The 26,850-nt window shown below is 31.0% G+C and overlaps 1 protein-coding gene across 4 annotated transcripts in view; it reads left to right on the forward strand.

Annotated features, from left to right (window-relative positions):
- The window catches only part of LOC118201739 (SMC5-SMC6 complex localization factor protein 1-like), a 109,623-nt gene extending 83,839 nt beyond the window's left edge, over positions 1 to 25,784 (forward strand). For 2 of the 4 annotated variants that reach the window (XM_085813412.1, XM_085813414.1), the window contains exons 6-12: positions 5,739 to 5,880; positions 6,003 to 6,154; positions 9,681 to 9,742; positions 9,943 to 9,995; positions 10,820 to 11,011; positions 21,036 to 21,149; positions 25,126 to 25,784. In XM_085813412.1, coding sequence (XP_085669538.1) covers positions 5,739 to 5,880; positions 6,003 to 6,154; positions 9,681 to 9,742; positions 9,943 to 9,995; positions 10,820 to 11,011; positions 21,036 to 21,149; positions 25,126 to 25,589 — 1,179 coding nt within the window. In that variant the 3' untranslated portion in view covers positions 25,590 to 25,784. The remainder of the gene's footprint in view (positions 1 to 5,738; positions 5,881 to 6,002; positions 6,155 to 9,680; positions 9,743 to 9,942; positions 9,996 to 10,819; positions 11,012 to 21,035; positions 21,150 to 25,125) is intronic. The other 2 variants (XM_085813413.1, XM_085813415.1) reach the window with 2 other exon arrangements.
- Positions 25,785 to 26,850: the final 1,066 nt, after the last annotated feature.

Genomic DNA, 26,850 nt, shown 5'->3' on the forward strand with positions numbered 1-26,850 from the left:
CAGTTATATGATTTTTTTCATGTAAAATGTAACTTATGTGAATATGTGTTAAGAATTTATAAATATTCATGCAGTTTAGCAGCAAAAAATATGTTCTGAAAGTAAACAAAGTTGAGCATTTGTGATAGACAAATTTAAAATTGGTAGTACAAGCTTGATTTTGAGCTAATTTCTTTTGTCAAGTTTGATAAATTTATTATAAAAAGAGAGTGAGATTGCAAGATTGGAAGAGCAAGACTGGAAGCTTAATATCATTAAGTAAACAAGAAAAATTATTAATGGTGTGGAAGTGTTCAAAGGAACCCAGTTTATTTAATGAAGAAACTTTATGGACAGGTTTTTGCAGATACCATATTAAAATGTAACTAAGTAACTGTCATACTTAGCTAAAAAAAAATTCTTTTTTCTTTTGAAAATTAATTTATATTCCCTGACAAGTAATTTCGGTGCTTTTTCAATTTGGCCAGTATACACAAAACAGCACAATATACATCAAACTATGCTAAATTATACAAGACTTAAAAGCAAGCACGTATGGGATCTATAAGAATCGAAAAATGAATTTTACTGATAGGTGAAAAAATTACTTAACTTGTGGAGAAGTGTAGAAATTTTGTAATTGATAGTAAGTTTAAATAATTATTGGATACGTGTCAGCTTAATGTCCTGTTCACTAAATGTCTTGACAGTTAAATGTCCCATAGCTAAATGTCCTGACAGCTAACTAACTCTCTGTGTCAGCTAAATGTTCTGTTGGCTAAGTGTCCTTGTTGGCTAAATGTCTTGTCGGCTAGCTGTCCATGTCAGCTAAATGACCTGTCGGTTAAATGTTTGTGTCAGGTAGATGTCCTGTCGGCTAAGTGTCTGTGTCGGCTAAATGTCCTGTTAGGTAACTGGTGTTGGTTAAGTGTCAGGGACCCGCTGTAGCTACCTATGCCCACTGCAGCTTATTTGGGTGTATCTATATAATCAGTATCACAGTTTGCTGTAGTGACAATATTAGTATGCTGTGATCTATTGTAATCGCTCGATATTCTGTTGGAATATGGTGCAGGAGATGGAGGAGGATGGATAGTCTGTTGTGAGGAAGCTGCCTGTTCTGTGATTGCTATCTGAGCAGTTGATGCAGCTTGGCTGCATTGCTCTGCTTTTGTGTGCCACAGCAGTATATTATTGTATGTCTCTTGCATATGCCCAAATTGACAGTTGGTAGCACCTGTTAGTGCCAAAGGGACTCTGTGACATGATGTGCTTGCCAGCTCATGAAGCTAACATTGCTGCGTAATGGTGGTGAATGCTGCTGGCTGACATTCCCAGGATCCACTTGATATTGCTGTTTTTTTCATCAATTTGTAAAGAACTCTGGCATTAGCTTTGGTTGTGTTAAATTCAGAGGAAAAGAGATTTTCTATGTCTGATCTGTATAATCTGGGGTTGACGTTATGAATTGTGCACCCGGGCAGTCCTTGTGCAGGGACCTTGGCTTGCATGAGTATTGATGCATCTCTTTTGAGCTTTGTTTCCAGCTTTTGTAGGAACGCATTCCAACAAAAACTTGTTTCTGTATGGGTCTTACTATCATGACTTTGTTTTCCAGATTATGCATTGGTGCAATGTTTGTTATTTAAGTTCACAATTGCTCACTTGTTTGTTCAACTTTTGGGTAAATCAAGAGTGTCGTTATTAGTGACAGTCCTTTGAGTGTTTGTGCATTACATAGTGATGGTTGAAATTGCTTGTCTAGGAATTAAATGCTGTTGGGTTTTCTAATTCTTCTTGCGGTTGATTATGAATTGGCACAATGTTTGTGAGTTCAGCTCATAATTGCTTGTGTTTTTGTTCACTTTTTGGGTAAATCAAGACTGCTGGTATAGGTCACAGTCTATTGAGGGCCCATGCATACTGAAGTGATGGTTGTTTGATTGAAGTTGCTGTGAGGGAGTTAAATGCTGTTGGATTTTCTGATTCTTTTTGCGGTTGAAGTAGCAATCATGGCAGTTACATTTGGATTTGTTTTCGCAGCTTCCCACAACCTTTCCAGTGCAGCAGTTGAGGAATCCCTGTGGCAGTCGATCCCAGTCCTGCAATAAGGAAGGTTTCAACTTTAGAATGGTTCTCAGAGAGGGATAGTGATATGTAATTGCCCTCCCAAGAGCATCCAGGCATGCTCTCTAGGTTAAGGTAAGGAGATCTGGCTGGCCAATCCATGCATGGAATATCCTCACTTTCCAAGCAATCATCGACCAGCTGTGAGCCCTGTGTGGACAAATCGTGTCATCCATTAACAGGAACACAGGACCAACTGTACCTCTGAAAAGTCGAACATAGAGCTCTAAGATCCCTTTTTTGCCAGACACATACAGGGCTGTGCAGCCATTCAACTTAATGCCTGCCTAAACCATTACACCTCCACCACCATAATGATCCTTTTCCCTTTTAAGAGAGGGATGGTATTGTGTTCCAGGCTCTCTCCAGATGCAGGTATGCCAAGAATCAGTGTTCAAGCTCAATCTCGACTAATCCGTAAAAAGCATGGTGTGCTCCACTGAAGTCTGGTCTAAGGTGAATGTTGTCTGCATCTTGCTAAACACACTCACTCTCTTGTGTGCTGCAATGAGCAGGGCACAAACAGCGAGTTTTTTGGCATACAGCCTTATCTCGTGAAGCCTTTGGGCAGCTGTAAACCATGAAACTCAGTTTTCATTGGCAGTACAGCTCATATGAGAACTGTGAAGCTGCAGGTGTCCTGTGTCATCATGCTGAAAGTGCCAAATAACGGTTTTCATTCATCATTGTAGATTTTGGCTGACTTGATATGGATCCAGTGTTCTGAAACTGTTTCCACAAATTGCAGATGGCATTGGGCATTACATTTAGCTCTGTAGCCACTTGCACTTGTATTTGGCCTGCCTCCAATGGCAATAACATGCCAATGTTTTTCCATATTTTGATTCTATGACTCAAATTATGCCTAGATATTAAATTTTGTAATTTTTGGTGAGAAATTAAAAAATTTATCTTGCACATTTTTATCAGTTTGCAGCAAGAATAATTTACTTGGCAAACTTCTTAATTCATAGCAACCTATTTTCGTTTCTTTTTTCATTGTATAGGAGCAGAAAAAATTTCGTTCATACTTTCAAATAATTTTTAACAAGATGCGGAAACCATATTTGGTGTTATTATTGCTTATGACAAACACTAATTTTTTGCGATGGCAAAGATATTATAGGTTATAATTCAAATTTTTTTTGAAAAATTTATAAAAATTATTTTAAAAATAAATAATAGATGAATAAAAAATAGACGAATGTTATTTGGAATGAACCTAAATTTCAAAATGTGAAAGGAAGAATCAAATGAATTCACTAAAAAAGAGATATTAATAAACATATACCAAACTCAATTAACATTGAGCAGCTAAAATTTTGAGAGCTAATTTTTTAAAAACTACTCGTAGGATTTTTAGAAAACTTGACAGTCTGGCATAATTTGAGTCATAGAAAAGAAATATGGGAAAAAAAGTGGTATGTTACTTCAGAAAAAGTCCGATTTTGTGTCAAAATACTTATGCTAGAACAATGCTATATATAAATCTAACATATATCTAAAGTTGTGCTTTCAACATATGAAAAGCTCAAAGTTGAATTTTGTCAATCAGCCCAGTAGAATGAGAGGATATAGAACTGTCCCTCTCTTTTTTTGTTGTTTTTGTGCAGTGTATATACATACATACATCCCTGAATCCCGTTCCAAAACAGAAAAGTGCCTTATGTGAAAAGGTTAATGGGCACTGCTATTCTTCAATTAAATTGTATTTTAGTAAGTAAATTTACCATACAGTTCTCACATCGACAACTTAGGATAAACTACTGTAATTAATTCCCAAGACATACTGTCTCAATGGACACGTGTCGTTTGGCTCAATTCTGACATTTGAAATATCGTTTGCAGAGGGGTTTTTTTTTTCCAAATTTTGCAGCATTTCATTATATTGAACTGCCTGTGGCTTTACAACTTCTACCACTGCTGAATATTGCACTTCACAATAACAATGATTGACAAACCACAGGATACCTGTGTCCTTGTTAACATTAATGATGAGTGACCTTGAAGGTAACTGATATCCTCTAGTTTAATTTTGATAGAGTCGATGACCTTTAGTTAAAAGCTAAGGACTGTGAACCTGTAATTCGCCAATGACCAGCAGCAACCTTGATAGACAGCAATGTCCTTCTTTTTAAAATCTATCTAAACTACTACACCATCCCTTGCATTTGACCCTTGTGTTGATCATCGGAGATTCTCAGTCTGCAGGTCACTGGTGACTATCATAATATGCAAGAGAATTGATTTGAAGGATTCATTCTTTAGATACAAGTATGTACTAAATGTTCAATGCAAACATTTTTTAAACATTACATTGCTGGTAGGTAGTGTTTCTTAAAGTATATAGAATTTTATGATGTGAATTTAGGAACCATAGCTTTTGACTTGGGGGGGAGAGGCATTTATTGCCTTATTCATTGAGTATCCATTTGCTCTTTTCAAAATTGATAAGAGACTACTTCATTGATATATGACATTTGATTTGGTTATTAAACATTATATTTCTGTGATGATTTTCAGCATTGAAATTTGTGTTAGCAAAGTTATTTCACATTATCATTCATTCTTAACACTCATTTACATCCGCTCATTATTGCACGTGTTCAGATTATGTGTTAGAATTGTGCAATTTTTTATTGAAATTCTAGCCTTTTTTGCTGTCTTTTCATCTGTGTGATGTTAATCTGTTATCATAATTTCTTATGCATTTTTAACATTCTTATTTTGAGATGTTAGCTGTTCAAAGCAATTTTTTATTACCAAGTCGTTTTTGAGCCTTCCAAATCATTCAAACAATTTTGTCCAAAAGAGCAACATTCTTCCAATAAACTTTCCATGTCATTTTCGAGGTTTCATTAGGAGAAATAATGTCAAATTCTTAATAGAAAGGTATGTTCACTTATTTTAACTTTGTGAAATGAATGAAGTATATTCATTAAGTCTTTGATTTATGCATCATAAGATATCTTGATTTTCATGGTAAAGGAGAGACATTATTGCACATGCTGCTCTTTATTCTCAATTAATTGCTGTAAAGGCAAAAGTACTGGAATATTTTAAAATTATAACCTACATTATAAAATATTTATGTGTTTGTCAGACAGTAACAAATATGGAATGTGTGCTTTGTCTTTTGCTGTAAAAGTATAACAAAATAGCACTGTTAATTGCTTAGTCTTTTTGAGTCAAAGCACATGATATAATTAAATTTTGACATGTTCCGTTAATCAGACAGTAAAGTCATCTAAGTGATTGAGAAAGCAAGAAAGTTGCATCTAAACAGAATTCAAAAGAAGAGCAAGTTAAAGTATTTATTTATTTTATTTTACTTTTGTTTGACCAAAAATAGGAAAGATGGTCTATAGTTGTCTTGTGTGTACTTATTAAATATGGACAAGGCAACTATAATAAAGTTAATTGAAAGAAATGGATAAAATGATTTTGTTTTAATGTTTCTGACAAAACACTGCATAATGTAAAAAAATTGTGAAAATATTTTATTAAATAGCAATTTATGCTTTTAATGCCCTGTTTTCTCTGTGCTCTTATTGTCAGGGAATATTGCCCTGTTTATTATTATTTTTTAAACATAAATTAATTTTATATTTGCCTACTTTTTGTCTTTCTAGGGTGTTTGTCAACTTTTACATGACATGTTGTGTTTAATTGTTAAATGCATTATTCAGTGGCGACCTAACACTTTTGATGCAGAAGCATTTAATAACCCTTCTTTACATGATGTTGCTAAGACTATAGTAACATATTGCAAAGGTTTGTATTCTCAATAGAAAGTAATTTTAAAGTGTCAGTTTTATATTAATAATAGTTTCTGCATAGTTATCTACAATGATTTCCTCTTCTGTCTATGTCTCATTTATATATATATATTATAGATGCATTTGCTTCACCAAGTAATTTAAGGATATTTATACAGTCATCACCACTGAAGTTCTTGCAAGCTAAAATATGTGAACGAAAGATGACAGAAATGATTTACCATATTCATCGTCTTCAAGCATATGACGTACTGACATTGAAGAAAATTGTATGTATTACCTTTGGAAACCTTTTGATAATTTTAATTTTTATTATTTCAAATTAACTCTTATTTGCAGTGTGATTTATTTTCCCTATGTCAAAGTGGATAGAGTATAAAATTGAAAATGACATGAATAAGAAATATGGGATTTTATAATTTTTCTTTTAAGCAAGTTAAAATTTTTCTTGTGAGTTTATAACAAATAAAAATTCTATCTAACTTTCTTCCCTCGTATTAAGATTAAACGCAGTGGAACTTATCTAATGTAATTGGTACATCATGCAAAAGTTTAAAATGCTTATAATATAGGGATGTATTTCAAATAGATAGCAAGATAAAAAAACTGCTTCTTTTTTTGTTAATAAACAGTTGTATTAATTAAAAAAATGCAAAATTCTTGTTAACTGGTTCAAATGTTTCTCTGTGTTCAAAAATTGTTTTGCTGCTTTTCAAAAGGTATAAAAATCTAGTTTTCTTGTGAATAATCATGTAGCTCCTACTGACATAAAATTTTAGTATGTATAGTCAAAGTTTATTAGTAAGTCACCTGGATAATGGGTGACTTTCCTTACTTTGTCAAGTTTTTTGGATCCCAGGATTTTTTGGATTCATTTCCATGTAGTGCATATTGGTATTAAGTCGAATTTAAGATGCTGACTTTGAATATCTGGTCATATATAAACCCAGAAAGTGATCAAAATCGTTCTCCTTCCCTAGACTATAAAGCTATATTCCAATACATCAAATAGGTTAGTATTTGTCAATCAAGAAGGCTAATAGTAAATGGAAGCTATCTATTTCTAAGGAGAGGTAGACAAACATATTTTCCATCGATTGCAACTTCTGTAATAACCCCATTTAGCCTCCAAGTAGAAGAAATTTTTTTTAACTTACCATACTCTTGATTGATTTACCGAAAGAGGATTAGTATGCTGTTGCTTTACTATGAAGAAAGTTCTCAAAAAGAATGCTTTGGAGAATTTGGATATCTTTATAAAGTATCTTTATCTGTGGAGAAAACAGTATCTGAAGATACAAATCTTTGTATTATATTGAAAGTAGGACTATCAATAATTATTCCAGAAATTAAGCATTAGTTTAAAAATGCATTTCATAGCTATAAAATGATATTTATCATTTTGTATTGTTTCTTTAAAATTTATTTTTAGCATTTAATGAGAATTATTAGTCATAATTTTATTTTATTTATTTAAATATTATACTTACTTAAATAAAAAAAAAAAAAAAAAAAAAGCATATTATTAGAAGTCCAGGCAAAAAGTCATTCTAAGTAATAGGCCATTTTTTTCCTGGCCCTCAAACTATAAAATCATGTTAGATAGTATTATCGGCATGCGGTGTGTAGTATGTGATTTAGATTAGTTTGTTTTATACTAAAAATGCTCTGTTTTATGTGTCCTTCACTGTTATATTCCTTTATCTCTATATTTTAAGTATTTGCTTATTAGTATCTAAAATTGAATTATTTTATTAATATGTAGTATTTTTATATTATTTCATCTATTTTTATAAATCCATCACCCAGACAGTATAGTGGTTAGGGAAGCTGATTGCAATACCAAAGAGCCTATCCCAGAGAAGGCATGGCTATAATTGTCCATCCCTTTATAGGAGGCAAAGGTGCCCACTTATTAGGTACTTCCATGATAAAGTGACCACCACTTCTGGCTTTAGTAGTGGTCAACTGAAGGCCCATCATTGTCTTTAAAAAAAAGTTATAAATCCTTTTTTTTTTTTTTTTTCCTCCTCTCTGTGAAAAAAATCATAAGAGTTTCGCAGTCACCGAGGTATTTCTAGTTAATTTAATTTTAAGTTATGATTCATAATCTAATTTTAGCACCAGATCTACCTTTTCTCCTAAAAATAGCATATTTTTATATTACCGTAAAGGTTATAATATTGATGTTGAATGTATTATTATATAATTAATATGAAGTATATTTTACTTCATACTTAACTTATGCATGTATTCTGGTATTTTTATAATGTTATTAAGTACTGCATGTATTTTCACTAAATAAGTGAAAAAGTATAGCTAAAGTGGAATGCATGTACCAGAATTATTTTTGGCCTTTTAATTAGAAATAAATATGAGTATCTTTGTTAAATAAAAATGTATATTTATGATTTAAGTTGGTATGTACATATGAATTAATTAATTATGGCAAAGTACACAAATGCGGCAAGCTTATAGGATTTTCCCTTCTTACATTACCTCTAGAATGATGTTTCTTAAACTATATATAGGTCATGACTCCAAATGGTGTGGCAAATAAAAATTTTGGGGTCACAAAAATCTAATTCGATAGTTGAATTTAAAGAAACTGCATTCCTAAGACTTTTAAAGAAATTTCATTAATTGTCATTAATGAGATTAGACTTATAAAGACATTGCATTTATTTATGTTAATGAGATTAATTACCTGTTATATAAAGGCCAAAAGGAATTTGTAAAGCTATCTAACGATTCAAACCTGAAACTTAAGTTTTCACAAGGACCAAATATCATTCAATGTTGAAACATATTGAAGATGCTTTGTGTCCAACGATGTCAAATATCACACCAACATTTAATTTGTTATGTAGCAGAAAACGAGCACATCTGTCTCATTAGAATTTTCTTTAATTTTTGTTTGCTTAAAATAAATCCTAAAACTACTTTTTGTATGTATATTGTTTACCAAAGAAGTAAATTATTTATGGGAGGATATTTATCTTTATATCTTTATTTTATATTTAATATCTGGAGTCATGAAAAAAATCTCAGTGACAAAACGGTGTCACGATTGAAAAAGGTTTAAGAAGCCCTTGTTCTAGTATATCATACCATTACTTGAAGTATTAATTTAGAAGTCAAACAACAAAAATCAGCATTATGTTTTCAAATTTCAATACTGGAAAAGTTCAATACTGTGAAATTTGAAAACATAATGCTTATTTTTGTTGTTTGACTTCTAAATTAATACTTGTTCGGTGTTATCACTTGAAGTATCCAACTTCCCTGCGAAAGAGAGACAAGTCAATAGAAAAAAAAAATTTTTTTGATTTGAAGAAAATTTTATTTCACAATTATTACTGAAAGATTTAAGTAGCTAATTAGTTATTTAATTTGTTAATTCTTCAGAAATATAGGGAAGATAACTAAACACTTGCATCTGAATGGAAGAAGAAGAATCTTCTAAATAAAAAGTTTGGTGCCCTTAAGATTTAATTCAGAATTATACCACTTGTGTATATGCATGCACATTTCTAAGTATGTATATATTTTATTAATTTAACAGCTGTTAGGAAAATTTATGATATGTTTAAAAATGTATAAAAGGTAATAAAAAAGCTATGTCAAAATATGATATATGAGAAAAAGAATCTTCTAAATAAAATTAAGGCATATATATGTGTATACATGCACACATGTCTCAACATGTACTTATTTTATTAATAATTTAACAACTTAATCATAAAAAAAAATCACAGTATAAATTTTATGATCTATTTTTTTATTATTATTTAGGTTGATGTTTTTATGTTTCCTAGTGATAAAAGTAAAAAGACAAATACACAAGAAAAAAATGGGTGAGTATACTTTTTTATAATTTATACTTCTGATATTTTTTTCTTCAAAATTTTTAGTTGGAATGACATGTGAAAATATACATAAACACATATGGTATATAGTATTTTTTTGAGTTTGTTGACAAAAGAGTGGCTTATGAAATATGAAATAATCCTCAATTTTTTATGAGTTAAAAAAATTGTATTTACATATTTTTCAGATCAACAAGTAGATCATGCAACAGAAACCTTGTTGTAAAATCAAGTGTAAAAGGTTTGTTTTAATAATTTAGATGAATTATTGTTTCCATTTTTCAAGATACTAATTTGGATTAGTCAAAGATTTTACATGTAAATAGTTAAAAATGCTTTAAATTTGAAATCTTAGTTTAAAAGGCATACTATTCATATTATATTGTTTCATAACTTAATTATTCCCATGTAAGTTATTTAAATTAATTTTATGTATCATAATTATGCAAGTGAAATTGTTATTTATGAATTTTTTTCCTTGGAAGTTCTATTTTTCTCTTTTTAAAATTTGCAAAATGTATTATTTTAAATATTCTGCAACTGTTCTAACCGTCTTAAATTTGGTGTTTTTTTATTATTTTGGGTCTGATTTAATTATGCTATAAAAAACTACAAAACTGTGGCATGAATTAAATATAAAAGAATCGTCCAAAATTAAATGTAAAAGAGTCATGTAAAGTGTAACTTCATACATAGTTAATTAATACTTTTACTAATAAATCTGGATATCAAGAAAACTAATTCTTTTTAAGTAATGTTGAAAGTTATTAAAAGAGTAATTACATTAAAGTGAACTTAGCAGTTTTCACTGCAAACAAAATTATATTTTAGTAAAGAAATTTTGCTATAAATTTTGTAAAAATAGTATTTATTACTCATTGATTTATTAAATATTCATTAAATTGCTTCAATCATTATTAATTTTGTAAAAATAATATTCAGTACTCATTGATTTATTAAATATTCATTACATTGCTTCAATCATATTCAAAACTACTATAAAATATACTAGGTATTAAAACCAAACTATGAGATGTTCATCTTACTAATAATTGAATTTTTTAGGGAACACAAAGCTGCATGAAAGTTGTAAAAAAAACAAATATGGGGACTTGATGGATCTTGTAAGATCATGTGGCAAAGACATAAATGCGAAAAATGATAGACAGCGTACTCCTCTGCATGAAGCGTGTTTAGCAGAGAGTTACTTTTGTGCTCACATTCTCTTAAGCGAAACTGGAAAAGGTTTTTCTTTATGTGTGTTTTTGTTTGCCAGTTTTATATTTAATTAAGCATAGGGTGGAACAGCTGGGCTGATTTTTTTTTGGGGAGGGGGTTAATATGCCAATTACATTGAGAACATTCCATGGAATAGCATGCCAAATGTAACTTCATTAGCTAGTTTGGTGAATGAAATCTCATTGTCATAAGCACTTTCAAAATCGTAGTATTGTGCATAATAAAAACATTCAGAATATCATTTTATTTGTGAATGAATATCACTGTGTATAAAACATCCAGATGAATTAAAATTAAATTTAAAAAAAATGTAAAATGTGTATTATTGGAAAATTACATTCATCACTTACTTTGTATGAGAATTATTAGTATATCAGGTATTTAAAATTAATGCAGTTTCTGTGTTTATGAAAAGGGTAAACCATCAGTTCTGATTAATTTGGGTATGTATTAATTTAGGCCAAACAAGCAATTTACCTAATTTTCTGATTTAAAAACATTAAAATCCAGTCTAATCTTAAGGTATATGTTATTTATTCGTATGCATTTGTTAAAGGGGGAAAGCTACCTGATGGCTTTAATGATGAAAGTGGTTAACTAAAAATTGAAATAATATATTCATAAACTCAACTTATCGCAAATTTTATATTACATGCAGAGTTTTTTTTAAGTGATAAATTACACAGAGATCTAAAAAATGTATTTGATATAGCAAATACTAGAAATTCATGGTGATTGCCAACAAATAAATTTCTGAGTTTAATCACTAATTTAATTTCCTGAGCTTATGCGTTATCTGGTAGGCTTAACAAAAAGACATGTAGGCTAAAGTTATTTTTCAAAACATATCACATCTTATAGTATTTGGTCTTGATAATTAATTAATGTGTTAATTATAAATAAATATATACTTTATCCCTAGAAATATACACTGATAAGCCAAAATATTATGACTTTAGAAATGAATGAATTAAATGATGTTGTGTATCAGCATAAATTTACATGCTGTCAGGAATACATAAGACTAAGGATATTAAACTCATTTAAATCAGGGCTGTTGTCCATATAACTTATGGATTATACAAACCTACATATTTTAAGACTGGCTCATTCATTGCCTGTGAAACAGTGTGCTTGTTTCATTTGTCATTATTTGCTTGCTGCTTTGCTTACTCTTAAAAAAGTATGCTTCTGTTTATTCATTTCTGAACTTCTGATATTCCCGATTTATTCCAATATTACTCGGGTTCATGCTAAAAACTAGTATTTCATACATTGTTAGGTTGGCATAATTTTTCTTGTAATTAAATCTGATTATTTTTTAGAAGGATATCAGTTTGACTTTTCACTTTTAGACAGTAAATTGAGACCTAATATTTTTATTGTGGAAAATACACACACTCTGTGGGGCAATGATAAACATACACATAATATGTTTAGGATTTTTGTCATTCTTGAGAAGTGGAGGCTAGCTCTATCTTACAGCTAGAGGACCGATTGATGAAATTTTAAAAACAACAAATGGTAGGGAGCTTAAGTATAATTTATTTTGAATCAAAATGACATCATGATGTTTTACAGAGGATAGGAAAATCAAGTGTGGTGCTTTAGTTCTTTCCTTCATGTGGATTATGGTTTATGCATCATATGAATCAGGAACTAGCCTTTATGTATCTTGATATAAACACTTTCTTTGGCAACTTATTGGATTGTTCAGTTTGACTTGGTCTGGTCCAAAGTCAAAACTAAAAAATAAAATTTAAAAAAATGTATAATTTTTCTTGCATATCGTAAATTTCTGCAAAATTTTGATTTTTGTATTTCTGACCCCCCCCCCCCTCGAAGCAAGTACTGCTTTAAAGCTTTGCTTTTCTGAGCTGCTGCTATCTAGCTGTTCCATCTATGCAAATAATTTGTGACGTGTTTTGTGATGTGAAATATAATGTATTTACTTTTTTGAAATTTAAGTTACTGTCATTTGAAATTAAATTTTAACATTTATGCAAATAATTTGTGACGTGTTTGGGAATGTTAAATGTAATGCATTTATTTTTTTGAAATTTAAGTTACTGTCATTTGAAATTAAATTTATGGGTAGTCCGTTTTGAGTGATGTTTGAATAACTTGCGCTCGACGATGGCAAGCAAGAAAATGTACTATTTAAATCAATTTAATGTGCTAATTTATGGTTTATAAACTGTAATACTTGCACTCTTATTCCCATTTAATATAATGAATACAATTTTTGACTACATTTTAAAATTTTAGATTTCAGCAACTGCTGCTGAAATTGTCCACATACATAACTTATAATTTTGACAGAAGTCACATTTTTCTTCCCATCCCCCAAGGGAAACTGAAGAGAGCATATCAAAAAACATTTTATAAAATTTAATATTTAGTATTCCCCCCCCCGAAAAAAAAATAAAGGGAAAACTTAGTTTTTCATAAATTTTGAACTAAACTATTAGTTTTGAGGGGGATGGTATAGAAGGCCTTTTTCTTTGGGAGAAAAATATTTTAAAACTCCTAATTTTTAGCACAATCGGACATAGTTAGTAGAAAACACCCTCCCCCATTTCCCAGAAGAGAGATCAACGTCTTCTCACCTTTGAAATCAGTACAGTTTTACCATAAATCTACTAATCTATAAAGATTGCTTTTCCCCCTAATTTTAGATAACAGAACCACTGCCAGCTTATGAAATATCAGTTAATTAAAAAAAAAGTTATTGGAATTTCTATGTTTAACTATTTAATAAAATGGATATGAAATTTGACAGGTGTAATTTTTGAATATTAAGTGTTATAGGTAAATAAAAACTTCTATAATATGTATGTATTTTCACTGTGTGATTATACTTTGGAAATCTTTTAAAAATTATTAGGGGTAGCCTGAGTGATTTATATTCATGTTACTTATTTTTGAAAGATACAACACGTTTGTTAATTAAATAATTTTTAAAGGTAATTTTATTAACAGTATGAGATTATTTGCTTTCAACTTTAAAATACAATATATTTTGCTTATATTTTTTGTTTTAGTTATACCTTAATTGCATATCACAATTTTCATGAATAAGATATGTAAAATTTTTCCAAGTACATTGTTCTGTGAAATTTCTTTAATATTGAACGAATGACATGAATTTTTTACTAACTAATATTCACTAAATTAAAGTTCATTACTTTTTTAAGAAAACAAAAAAAAAATTAAGATTATTTAAAAAAAGTTTTACATTATAAATCAAATCATTAATCTGATATTAAACAATTATATTGCAGTACTAAGTATACATTGATGAGCCAAAACATTATGAGCATCCCACATTTTTTGATGAACTCGTCTGAGTGACCTGGAGGGCATATGATTAAGTGGGAATGCTACTATTTAACTGCTGCTGGAAAAGGTAAGGAATTATTCTTGCACTTACTTTTTCAAGTGATGGAAAAGGCTACTGATCTAATCGAATTTGATAGAGGGGCAGATTGTAATGGCCTGAAGACTCAGAATGAGTATCTCTGAAACTGCACGACTGGTAGGATGTTCAGGATCTGCCATTGTCAATATTTATGCAAAGTGGGTAAGTGATAGTGAAACCAACTGTAGATGCCAAGGTGTTGGATGTCCTCGCATCCTCGGAGAAAAAGGGCATCGGAAATTATCCCACTTGGTACACAAAAAATGGTGCCACACAGTGGCTCAGCTGACAGCTCAATACAATGCAGGTCCAAGTGCAAGCGCTTTGGAATACACAGTTCAGCAGACTCTGTTGGATATGGAACTGCGCAGCAGACATCCCACTCGTGTGCATCTGTTGAGCAAGCGTCATTGTCAACTACGCCTACAGTAGGCCTGGCAACATTGACACTGGAGCATGAATAAATGGAATTCAGTTGCTTGGTCAGATTAATTGTGACTTCTCATTCATCACATCGATGGTCGTTTCACGGTACGAATTTTTCCTAGCATACAGTTGCTGCCCCTTGTACAGGCTGGTGGTGGCAATATTTTGCTTTTAGGGGACATTGTCATGGTTGGCTCTGAGCACTTAGTTTTGTTAGAACATACCATGAAAGCTGCAGACTATCTGAACATAACTGCAGATCAGTTGTACCCTTACATGGCATATGTTTTCCCAACTGGAAGTGGAATCTTCCAGCAGGACAATGTCCCATGTCACAAGGCTCAAAATTGTGGTGGAATGGTTTGAGAAGCGTAAGGATGAATTCCAAATAATATCCTGGCCACCTAATATGCTGGATCTTAACCCAATACAGCACATTTGGAATGTCATGGAGTGGCAGCTGAGAACTCAAACACCACCATGTTGGAGTATCTCATGGAGTATCTCAACTTTCTGCGACTGCTGCTTAGGCATTTGGTACAACCTGTCTCTAGTCATCTACCAAGAAGTTGTAGCATCCATGCAAAGGGAGTTGCAGCTGTTTTGCAGGCACACTGAGTAGGTGGTCATAAAAGTTTTGGCTCTTCAGTGTAGTTCAGTCAATTCAGGACTATGTAGTATGTGATATTGTTGTAAATGCTTTTGCTTTGTGCTGATAGAGTGAATGTCTGTGTCTTGTAACTAGTACTTCTTAAATTTCTGAACTATTTGCATTCATTTCTCCATGCTTCAAATTTTGTATAAAAGCGTGGCTTATCTTACATCATAATATTATTATATAGTAATATCATTTCCTTAAAGTATTTTTTTATAAAGCTTGTATTTTTAAATAAAATTTTTCTAGTTTCAGGTAGTTTGAATAGGACAATACTGTTGTGTTAGCTATCCTGTCATTTTTTTACTAAAATCTTAATTTGTGTTTTTGTAAATATTTTAGAACAAGTATTAAATACAGGGCAGTCAAAACCTATGACAAAGCCTGTCAGTGATTCTAGTAATTCCTATTGAATTACACTGATACAGTTTGACAAGAAAGGGAAAAGTATAGGCCTATTTAACATCTAAAAGATTTTAAATTCATCAAACTAAACAAATTATTTAGAAATGAATTTTAAGTGGTATTAGCTAACTCTGTATTATCGAGGTATACCCCTCTCACTGAAGTATAATTTGCATCATTTATAGATATTAAGAAATCAATGTGTATTTGTATTGAATGAAGAAATGCAGTTTCTTTCATCAACATAAAAAGTTTTAAGAAGTTTCTGTGAAGAATTATTTTTCAAAACTTCTATGTAATATCTTTCAAATTTCAACCTGTTTATGTATCTTTTTCCCTCCTATTCATCCTGTTTTTATCTGATATAATTATCAGTCATCTGATTCTTAATTATTAACATGCCTATCAGCATATGATTAGATAAAAGTTACTGAACACCAGTAATTTCATTTACCATTCAATCCATGCAGAATAGCCAAGTTCATATATGGTAAATAATTTATAAAGATGTACTAAAAAATAATTGGCATTGCATTCTTAATGCTTTGCCAAATGATTTGATTTTTCAAATATACAGAATACTTGTCGAAGTCCCGACAAGTCTGGATTTTTCCAAATATTAGATCATCAATTTAAATCTAATAAGATGGCATGTAGAAATTAAAAATATGAATTCGGGATTTATGAAATAATGAAATATTTATGATCTAAAGGGTATCAAAATTTACCAAAAAAAGCTTAATATTTATTTGTTTACCTTTTAAATATCTCGTTCAATGTAAGTTGTTTAAGTTGCTTCGTTTTTTGTGCTAATACTTTTTCTTTAATTTTATAGACAGACATAATCTTTTGTTTAGTTACATTGTTGAAGTCCTGTAACTGCTGTTTCGAGAATTCCGACTATTTTGTCAATTGAAATTTTCTTGTTTTCAGTAACTTCTCTGTCACTTTCTTCGCTATTGGTAGCGGTATTTTATTTTCTGGATCTAGAACCATACTACAGATTTTGCCATTCATTAATTGATTGGTGATTGAGAAGCATTGTCATCACAGTAAAAACCCTTATATCATCTTCATTTAACCGCTTCTCCACATTTCTTTACAAAATCTGTTAATTGGAAAATTTCTTCTTTGCTTTGCGATATCTAAAACCTTTAAAATTAGCGGCTGTCATCATCAAATTTAGCTATCCTTCACTATACATAATTGGCTATGCATCATGGACCCAAAGACTGATGTAGTCTCTGTGTCCTAAATTCTGTGACTGGGTGCGGCCATACGATCCCTGGTGCTGGTTCTAGCTTTATGTGAATAACAAATCAGCTATTCTTAATTCAAATAGCCCTGAATGTAATCTTTGGGTATCATCAACAAAATCTATTTTTACCATACAGAAAGAAATTTTTGGTGAATTTTTCCTCGTCAACATTTTTTAGCGCATTAATCTGTAATCATCGCCAAGCATAATGTCAACATAAAAGGTTACCATACCATACTCCTTTATTATTCAATAACTAACATAAAAAAAACAATTGTTTAGGCATCGCTACATGAGTCATTACTCAAGTTGTCTTGTTTTGATAAACTTGCAGTGATGAAAGGAAAGTATAATAAATAATGATTTGCCAGGTTGGTGTCAGATTAATGATGTATTTATGAGGAATGTTTCGGTTTGAGATTTAGGCCAAGCAGGTACTCAGCAATGGAGCCAAATTATTGATCGTACAAATTTATGCTAAAATTATTGTTTCTTTAATAACAAGGTATTTATTTAGTGTTGAAGTGAAATTAAGAATCAGGACCAGATTTTTATTATTCACAGAGGAGGAAATCAAATGTGCATGCGTAAAGTATTGTTGGTGGTTTTAAGGTCCAGATTTTAGATCTTTCCGAATAATGAACATCCAGATTTCAGACTTTGTACTGTATATACTTTTCTTTTTTTGTGACGACTGTTTTAGGCAACTGGCCACACACCTTATTTTTAAAGAAATAGCAAGTATAAAATATGTATGGCAACTTCTAACACTCCATCAGGAATTATCAAAATATGCTGTTTTAAAATATTTTGTGATTTTGCTGTTGAATTAAATTTAATGATGCATAAGTGCAAGGAACATGATATTTAATAAATAAAATCAGCACACAAAAGGTTAATAATAAAAAGAAAAGTTTTGTAAAAAATCTCAGTAAGAAAACTCAACATTGAAATGATGAAATGAAAAAAGACTGAAAAAAATATAATAAAAATATTATGCCAACACTTAACAATTCATCGGGAATTCTAAAAGTATGCTGCTGATAAAATTTTTGTAATTTTGCTTATAAGTGTGAAGAAAATAATGCTTAATAATAAAGCTGAAAAGACAAAAAGAAATGGATTAACAGGAATGAGTACAATAACAGACTAGTAGACTGCAAGCTTATCAGGATTACTTTTTTGTCTAATAACTTTGGCAAACATGTTGGTGTCCTGAGTAGAAAGGTGAGTTTACTTTTTAAACTATGTCCATTGAAATTGTAGATGATATGACACAGATGGGAAAGGTTTAATTACCTTTATTCTTCACAGTTAACACAGTTGTTGCCACACTTTTGGATACCAAGTAATCTTTATGTATGTAGTAGATAGAATGCGGGAAAACTACATTATGTCTTCAGTATCTAGAGGACTAAATTTCTGGCCTTAAAGGCAGACAGCAACTGACTGAAAAGCATGTGTGAAGTAAGGTGGCGAGAAGTTTCTCTCTCTATCTAACCCTTCTTGGCTAAAAGCTTCAACTTGAATACTTAACAGTTTGCAAGATCAATTTGCATACGAAAACTAACCTTGTTTATTCTGGCTGGAAGTGGAAAATAAGAGGGGACAGTAAAGTTTTAAAATAAAATAAACGTTAGTAAAACGTTTATAAATCCTTATAAGCTGAGCGAAAGTATAAAAAAACTTAAAATCCTTATAAGCTGAGCGAAAGTATAAAAAATCTTAACAAATCATTTCGAACGACTGTTAAAAATCTTTAAACTGTTAACATTTTACTGTTAAACATTTTATGTAAAATTCATTTTTAGTGTGATAAATTCCAAAGCAGGGATCTACACAACAGATTCTTGAGTTACAATCTTTGCATTCGTAATAGCTCGTTTGTCTTTTTTGGAGGATTTTTGTGGGAGTGTAAGCAAATGAAGCATCACTGTCAGAACTTTCGTTTGAAAAAAACACTTCCTGTATATCCTTGAAAGCAGTTAAGTTTAGGTTCTTTTTCTGCTAAACAAACATCTCGACAATTTTCATTTTGGGTGGCTGAAAATATTCACCATTCCTTTCTTTCTCCTTATTACAGTCCCACAGGTATTTGTTCCAAGTCTTAAAGAGTTTGCCATTAATAATGGAGACAGAAAGAAACAATCGATATATAAGTGGTATCATTAACCAGAAGGTTCTTCAAGTAGAGATTTAACAACTTTTTCCCTATGTAATCCTGAAGTTTCTTTTCCCGTATAAATGAAAGGTACAGATATAACCTCATTCAGATTCCCATAATTTAAAAAATTAGATGCTGTAATGCTCAAAACAGAAACATTTTACATGCAAAAGATATAATTCTTGATTAGAAACTGGGCTGCAACACCCAGTGCTCTTTCTTGTAAAAAAAACAATCTCCCATAATATTAATCAATAAATACTATGTGTGCATACAAAGAAATATCATCTGTGCATTTAAAGAGCCTGTCACTCGGTAGTTCACCTTATGTTTATGTAATCAAAATCCAAATGCATACAAGTCATGTTTGTTTCATTTCGAGTAGAAGACCAATTCTACATGTATCTCAAATCTTATAGACATTTAACCACACCTTGTGCCTAAAATATTTTAGAACTTGGACTCGATTCTATGATGGATGGGTTTGAACTAGAAAACATTCTGCCAGTCAGGAAGTGACTGGCATGACAAAAAGGCTCTCTAATGGGACATTTAAAGACATTTAACCCTCTAAGTGGCACAGCTTTTTGGATCTACTCATAAAGATGTATTTAAATGGCATTTATTATTAGCTAAATTTATATAATTATTTAGTTTTTGTTTTCATAAACTATTATTCATTAATATGGTATATATATTATTAAAGAAAATAAGAAAGCAAAATATTTTAAATTATAATTTAATATATACCAAGTGACAAAAATATCTTATTAACAGGTGTAGGTGGTTGTACCACTCAAGTAAAACTATGTTGAATTTGTTATACATTAATAAATGGTATATTACAAAATTGATTTACACATGATATGAATAAGTAATATATACATGAATAACTAATTGTATTTCATTGTATTTAAAATAATTTTGATAAGCAAAAGCTTTCCTTCCTTACTCAGGAATTGCTTAGTGTAAAAATGTAAGAAAATTGCAAAATGAAATTAGCCAAAGAACATAAAATTTAGAGTATCTAATCGAATATTAATATATTATACTTCAAAAACCACATTATAATTAGTTCAGTTACCTAAATCATGCATTGTAAAGTGAATTTAAGTCAAGTTGAAGTTCTGAAATGGTGCCACTGCCCAGCACTAACATTTCAGGTTTTGGCATGAGAATGTCATAATTTTTCACATTAGAAGGTTGGTATAATAATATAAAGTCCAATATCCCTGGTATCTTTAGAATGCATTCTTTGTGAATGTGACTGTGTGTGACTTGTGATCTTATGAATCAAAATAATTATTTTTCATTAAAAAAAAAACATTTATTGAACTTGTATTTTAAAATAGATTTTGGAATCTGAAATATAAGAATTTTTTGAAATTAAAGTCCTAGCATTTAACAGCGACAATTAAATTCAAATAGTGACCAATATTTTGCATGTTGCTGTCTTGAATTAATGTCTGAAATAAAAATTATATTATGCCTGATATATGGAGTAAGTCCAGAACTATTTGCTTTTACATAAATTATGACTTTACATATTCTTAAAGAGTAAATTAATGGTTGTTTTAAAGACAAATATTTTGATGGTTTGTAAAATTGAAAATTCAGAAGTATATCATTCTATCAAAGAAGCCAGTATGTGAATATAAAGTATTAAAATTTTGTTTTTTTTAATTGAAACTTTATTGAAAATTGTTTTTGTAGATAATATCCCTCCAGTGGACATAAATGCATCAGATAGTGAGGGGTTCACTCCTCTTCATTATGCTGTTGCAAAGAATTTAGTTCCAGTAGCAAAAGAACTATTAGACCGAGGAGGTAAGAGATTTTATAAGATCTGTTCTGGTTCCGTGGTTTTCATATAAACTACAGAACAATTCAAAAAAAGTGAGGCTATGTTTTACTTTGTCTCACAGAAAATATATCTAGGTTTGTTTAGTATCCAACAAGGGTTATATGTTTCAATGATAATGATATAAATATAATCAACTGTGCAATTCAGTGACAAAATAAATATGGATACAGAGGGATAAAAAAACAAATCTTGTGCTATATCAAACTGTCTTCCAAAAATGGAGCAAGAAATTAATATATAATACATTTTGCTTTAAGGCTTTGTTGTTCGTAGTTTATATGAGGGAATGTGATAGCATAAATAGATTAAATCCTACTTAAATAACTTGGTTATTTATTGTTTTGATATTATGGTGAGTCAAACTGCTACTGAAAAAAGGACAGCCTGATAGAGGATCAATGAGAATAATAAAAAATGTAAGAAAGAATTAAAATAAAATAGCCAACCTTTTAACAGAGAATGAGATGAAATGAAGACAAAGCACATTTTTTTATTGCTCTTATATATGAAATTTAAAAATATTGTTTCTGAATGCTTCACAAAATTGAAAGTCATAATTTCTTTTTTAAAAGGCATTTCTAATTTTTCACAGCTAATTTGGCCATTCACCTCAGGCAAGTGCCTTACTTGCCTCACCCTTGTCCTGCCTCTGTTTTATCATCAAAATTAATTTTAATAAAAGTTTTAAGAAAATTATAATGTAGCAGTATTTTATAGTGTTAATAAAGTCAATGAAATAATTCAGCCAATGCAATATTTATATAGTTTCGTCTTGTACAGCTTGGAATAACTTTTGCTCTGCATTGCATCCCATATCATCCTTTTTCTTTCGGAAGTTATTTGTAATAATTCTGGCATATCCCTAAGACTATTTTATGATTTTTCAAAGAATATTCCTAGATTGTGAAAGGTGATCAGCCATTGCAGATGCTAGCAGTGGAAAGTCCTCCAGTAAGGCAGTTTCCAACTGTCCAGACTGGCTGGCGATAAAGTGCAGAGGCAGCATGCCCAAGGAAATCCCAAAGAATTTCAGAAGGATTAATGTTAGTGTAATAAGGTGGTCTCTCCTTATAAGGAAAGCTTTCTCACTCCAAGTACTCATTATTGATGTTGTCTCCATGGGAATGGCTTTGTCATCCATAAGGAAGAAATGAAGACCAACTTCTGCAGCATATTCTCATGATGGAATGTATGACTTTGTCTTGATATCATGTAGCTGTTACAAAAACATCTTTAAAGGTGTGAAGCTGAATGCCATATTCTATCCACCTCTGAATATGCAATGTCTGTTGATGCTCTAGGCCTTCCATGTGCCTTGTTCTCTACAGACGCTTACATTCTGTTCATCTTATTCCTGAACAAATCTACATTAGCCTGTGAACAGGAAATTGTGCCAATCTGAGACACTCCAATTGAGATGTTCATGACATCACTTTTATCTTACACCTCTGGACTGGGCGGTTAGTAGAACTTGAACATTTGGTATTTGGGCATACAGTACCTTTAAATAAAGCATCTGGTGCATAGTACTGGCATATATTGTCTTACCAAGTGATTTTGCAACCATGGTTATAACAGATAAAGTCGTCACTCATCGATCCATTTGGCTATAGCAATATACTGTTCTTCAGAAGGAATGGTAAAGGTCTGGACAACTGTTTGGAATTGTTTCCACTTTAAGAAATTTCTAAATGATCAACCTCAAAGAAAAGAGTGACATCTTTGATTGACTGTTGTGTTTCAATGCGTCCGACAGCATGCCAGTGCTTGCTACCAGTCATTCCTCTTTGGCCCACCAGCGGCCGAACAGTAAAGCCACTGAACACTGGTATTTCGGTCCGAGGTTCGAATCCCGCTAACGGGCTGGCTGCATGGGCATTTTTGTGGTTTCCCTTTGTGTAGCGTGTATACAAGCCAGTTTCCCTTAAAAAGTCCTCCACGAAGGCATCCCTCTCTTTAGGCAGATAGCCCTAGTGTGCTTTGCCATAATTACATAAACCAAACCAAACCATTCCTCTTTGTTCAACTATAGAAACATGGAATATCATCAAAAATTATCTTACGAAAGTCATAAATATTTTGTATCGGCATTTAAATGGACCTCCTCAAAAGCTTCAGAATGCTGCCATCTTCAGTAGTCAATTTTGTGATTGGCTGTGACATAAGATATTTGTATACTGCTATCTTCATCTGTAACAATTTTCAACCACTCAAATTCAGTCATGCTTTTGCAAACTGCTAATTTGCATTATGTGCTTAACTTTTGGAAACCAGTGTTTGAAGCATTCCAGGTGTATTTCATGGGAATATCCATCTGTGTTATTATAATACAATTGGTGCATTATTAAAAGTGTACTAAGCCTTTAAAAATAGCAGTTTTTATGATTTCTTGTATCCCAAAGAACTTATTTAAATATTGACAGGGTAATTGTTTTACTTTCTGTTTGTAGCCTAAATTTCTAGACTATTTCTACAACATGTAAAGAATATTCCTTGGAACTTCTGTGCATGTAAAAGGTTATGGAATTCCGGAATATTTTCATATTTCTCTCAGAATATCTCGGTCATATTCTTGTATTTTGGGGATGTTATCACGTCTACACATTCAAAGAATCTTCTTGAAATAGGTGCACACATATGAAGGGTTACCACTTAATGAATGTAAAAGAAAATGTCACATGTTTAGCCACCACCATATTCACTTCACAACACTTCATGATAACGAAGACCATCCTAATTCCTGTCCAGAAGAAAAAATTGACAAAATAGTTATAAAATCATTACCACATAAAAGTCTAAGTTCTAGATAGTACCAGACCATCAACTGTGCATAAGAAAATCAACATTCTTGCAGTAGGAAAGACAGACAGATGGGGGAAAATAGTTTCTAACAAGATCATCTCCATCTCACAAATTTTAATTTGAAAGGAGAGCCGGGACAAACTTGTGTTCCGAAACATTTCGCGGGAATAATCTATGCTAAAACATTATTTCGGGATTTCATCGAAAACTAGGAATGTCCTGGAAAATTGGAATGTCTTGTAATTCTAGTTATGTGTTACCTACTTATTTCACAATGAAAGAAGCAAACTGCTGTTGTAGCAGTATTCAGTCCAGCAGAAATATTTATATTTATGCATGTGTAGCCAATCAACAAATTGTAGTTGAAGAAAATAAAATCTTTATTTTACCTCACTACTTGCAAGTTCCAATTTGAAATAATGCAAAACACAGTCTGAGTCTTCTGCACTTTTCAACAATTGGCTGAAAATCCTATTATTTCCAAGGTTACAAAAAGCACCTGGATTGGACAGCCTATTTAAATTAAAACTCACTCATCATTAATGCTTGACAATATCCTTACTTGACCAGCAGTTTCTGATGCAAGGCTAGACTCAAATAAAGTGCCACACAATTAGATATGTTGTAGCTACTTAGAGAGCTTATGACATCAAATATAAGTGATATACATGTGTATTTATTTGTTACAAATTATTTAAATGTATGGATTTTTTAAAATTTTATTTACGTATTTTTTTGGGTCAAGGAAAATGAGCCAAACAATTTTCTATCGAAAATTATGTGCCAGTTTGATACTTCTAGCAAACAAACTTATTTTTATGGTAATAAAATTTTTAAACATAAGAAATCTCTCTTTTAGGCTGTTTATTTCAATAAACAAAGAATGAAGAATGACACACTTAAAAAATTTCTATTCACAGTACTTACTTTGAAAACAAGAATAATCTTATAAGGGATAAGAACACGTTTACTTTAATGATGGTCAATAAACAATGTTGGCACATTTACCTTTCTGCAGAAAATTAAAAATTGTTTTATTCAGTAGAATAGATCCAAATAGTTTAATAAAAAATAATGATGAGTGAAAAAGTTTTTCCTATCGAAAACTGAGATTAGATTTTTAATTTTATATTATAGGTCTCCAGTTGTTAAATGCAGTTGACAAGAAAGGTAGGAAACCAGACTATTTCATAAAAACACAAGAGATGAGAGATATAATTGAAAATGTGTCAGCCATTTTTGTTGGGAAAGGTGTTAAACATGAAGTTCCTAATTTTAATAATTACAAAAATTATGCTCTTTATTTAATTGCACTGAATTTTTTGCTTTCTTTTTATTCAAATATGTTCAATTTGTATAAGTTTGTATTTTCCAAGAAACATAAAATTGTTGTTAAAAGTCACAAGAAAAAAGAATGTGCCCACTTTGTATCAAGTCCTGAAACTATTGTTTGTGATGAAGATTCAGAATTTATTGAAGAAATGCCAGGACTAATTGACACTTTTATGGAATCTGTGAAACTGCAAACTAAAGAAAAAGAATTCCATATTGATTTGGAGTTGCTGGCTTTCAAAGTGTATGCATCTAGTCTAGTAGAATAATTTAGTCCATTTTTCTACTTTTGTATTCATATTGTATACTTACTGTATAATTTACCAAAAACTAAAGTGCTCTAAATATTCATTTGGTGTGCAACTGTAAAGAATGAGATGTGAATTTGTGTTTTAAAATTGTGTAGACAGCATTGTATAAATAATGTAGCACGACCTTCATTGTATAAATAATTTTTCATCATATATGACTTGTATTTTGTATTTGATACTTTTTCATTTTTTCACAACAAGGACACAATATGAGTACATTTTTCTTTATGTAAATGACAAAGGTAAGTATATTAACTCATGAATAGAAGGCCATATCTAAAAATTAACAAAAATGAAAGTATAAAATTATCAAAATTAATGTATATTTCAGATCAAACAAGGATTTGATATTTTCATATAAATATTCTTTTAAATGATTCATTATTTTCTAATAACAGGTTTTGTACAGTCCTTAATCTTTTTAGAACTGATTTTCGGTCTTTAAAAGTCCCTAATTTTACTCAAAACCTGGAAATTAACATTAATTTTACTCATTTGGCATTTATGTTCCTTTCGTATGACGACTATTCTCAGTTTAAACCAGCATTTGGGATAAATGTGAAATTTAAACTAAACTACTTGGCTCATGAATTTGTCTTGTAAAAACACATGGAACAATTGGCCATCTTGGAATGACATTTTTAGGTGCCTAACTCGTTGTTCATGGTGCCTTTCAAAATAGGTGTTAAAAACAGGAATACAATTTTTTTTTTGCATTGGAAACAATTCTTCAACTTTGACCTTGCCTTTAAGGCTGTGCTCTAACATATTGTGATGCAAGTTTCACCTTCACAGGGTTCGTACTAGTGTTTCCAGATTGTGCAATTTTTCTCAAATTTGCAACTTTTGACAAACTTGTGCTACTAAAATTTAATAATTGCGATTTTACGACATCCATCATTTTCTCATACTACTTTTTGCGACTTCAAAAATTTTTTTAATATATCGTGAAATACTTTTATTAGTCCAAAGGGATTTGAGTCCCGAAGGACTATTACTTTTGTTTTGGCATTTTGCGTCAGACTCGTATAAATGTCGGTTCACTTTTCAAACTCTTGCCACAAAACGTTAGTCTTGCATTATATTTGAAGAAATTAAGTAATGAAAAATCTACATAAATGTATGTATATTTCTTGCATTGTGATAAAACAACGGTATCTAGAGCCATCCAATTTTGAATACATAATCCTGCTGCGAAAATGAGCATTTGAAATCCCAA

Source organism: Stegodyphus dumicola, chromosome 3, assembly GCF_044657685.1.
Source record: "Stegodyphus dumicola isolate Sdum_Otavi_A_Nest chromosome 3, ASM4465768v1".
Taxonomy (NCBI): Eukaryota; Metazoa; Arthropoda; class Arachnida; order Araneae; family Eresidae; genus Stegodyphus; species Stegodyphus dumicola.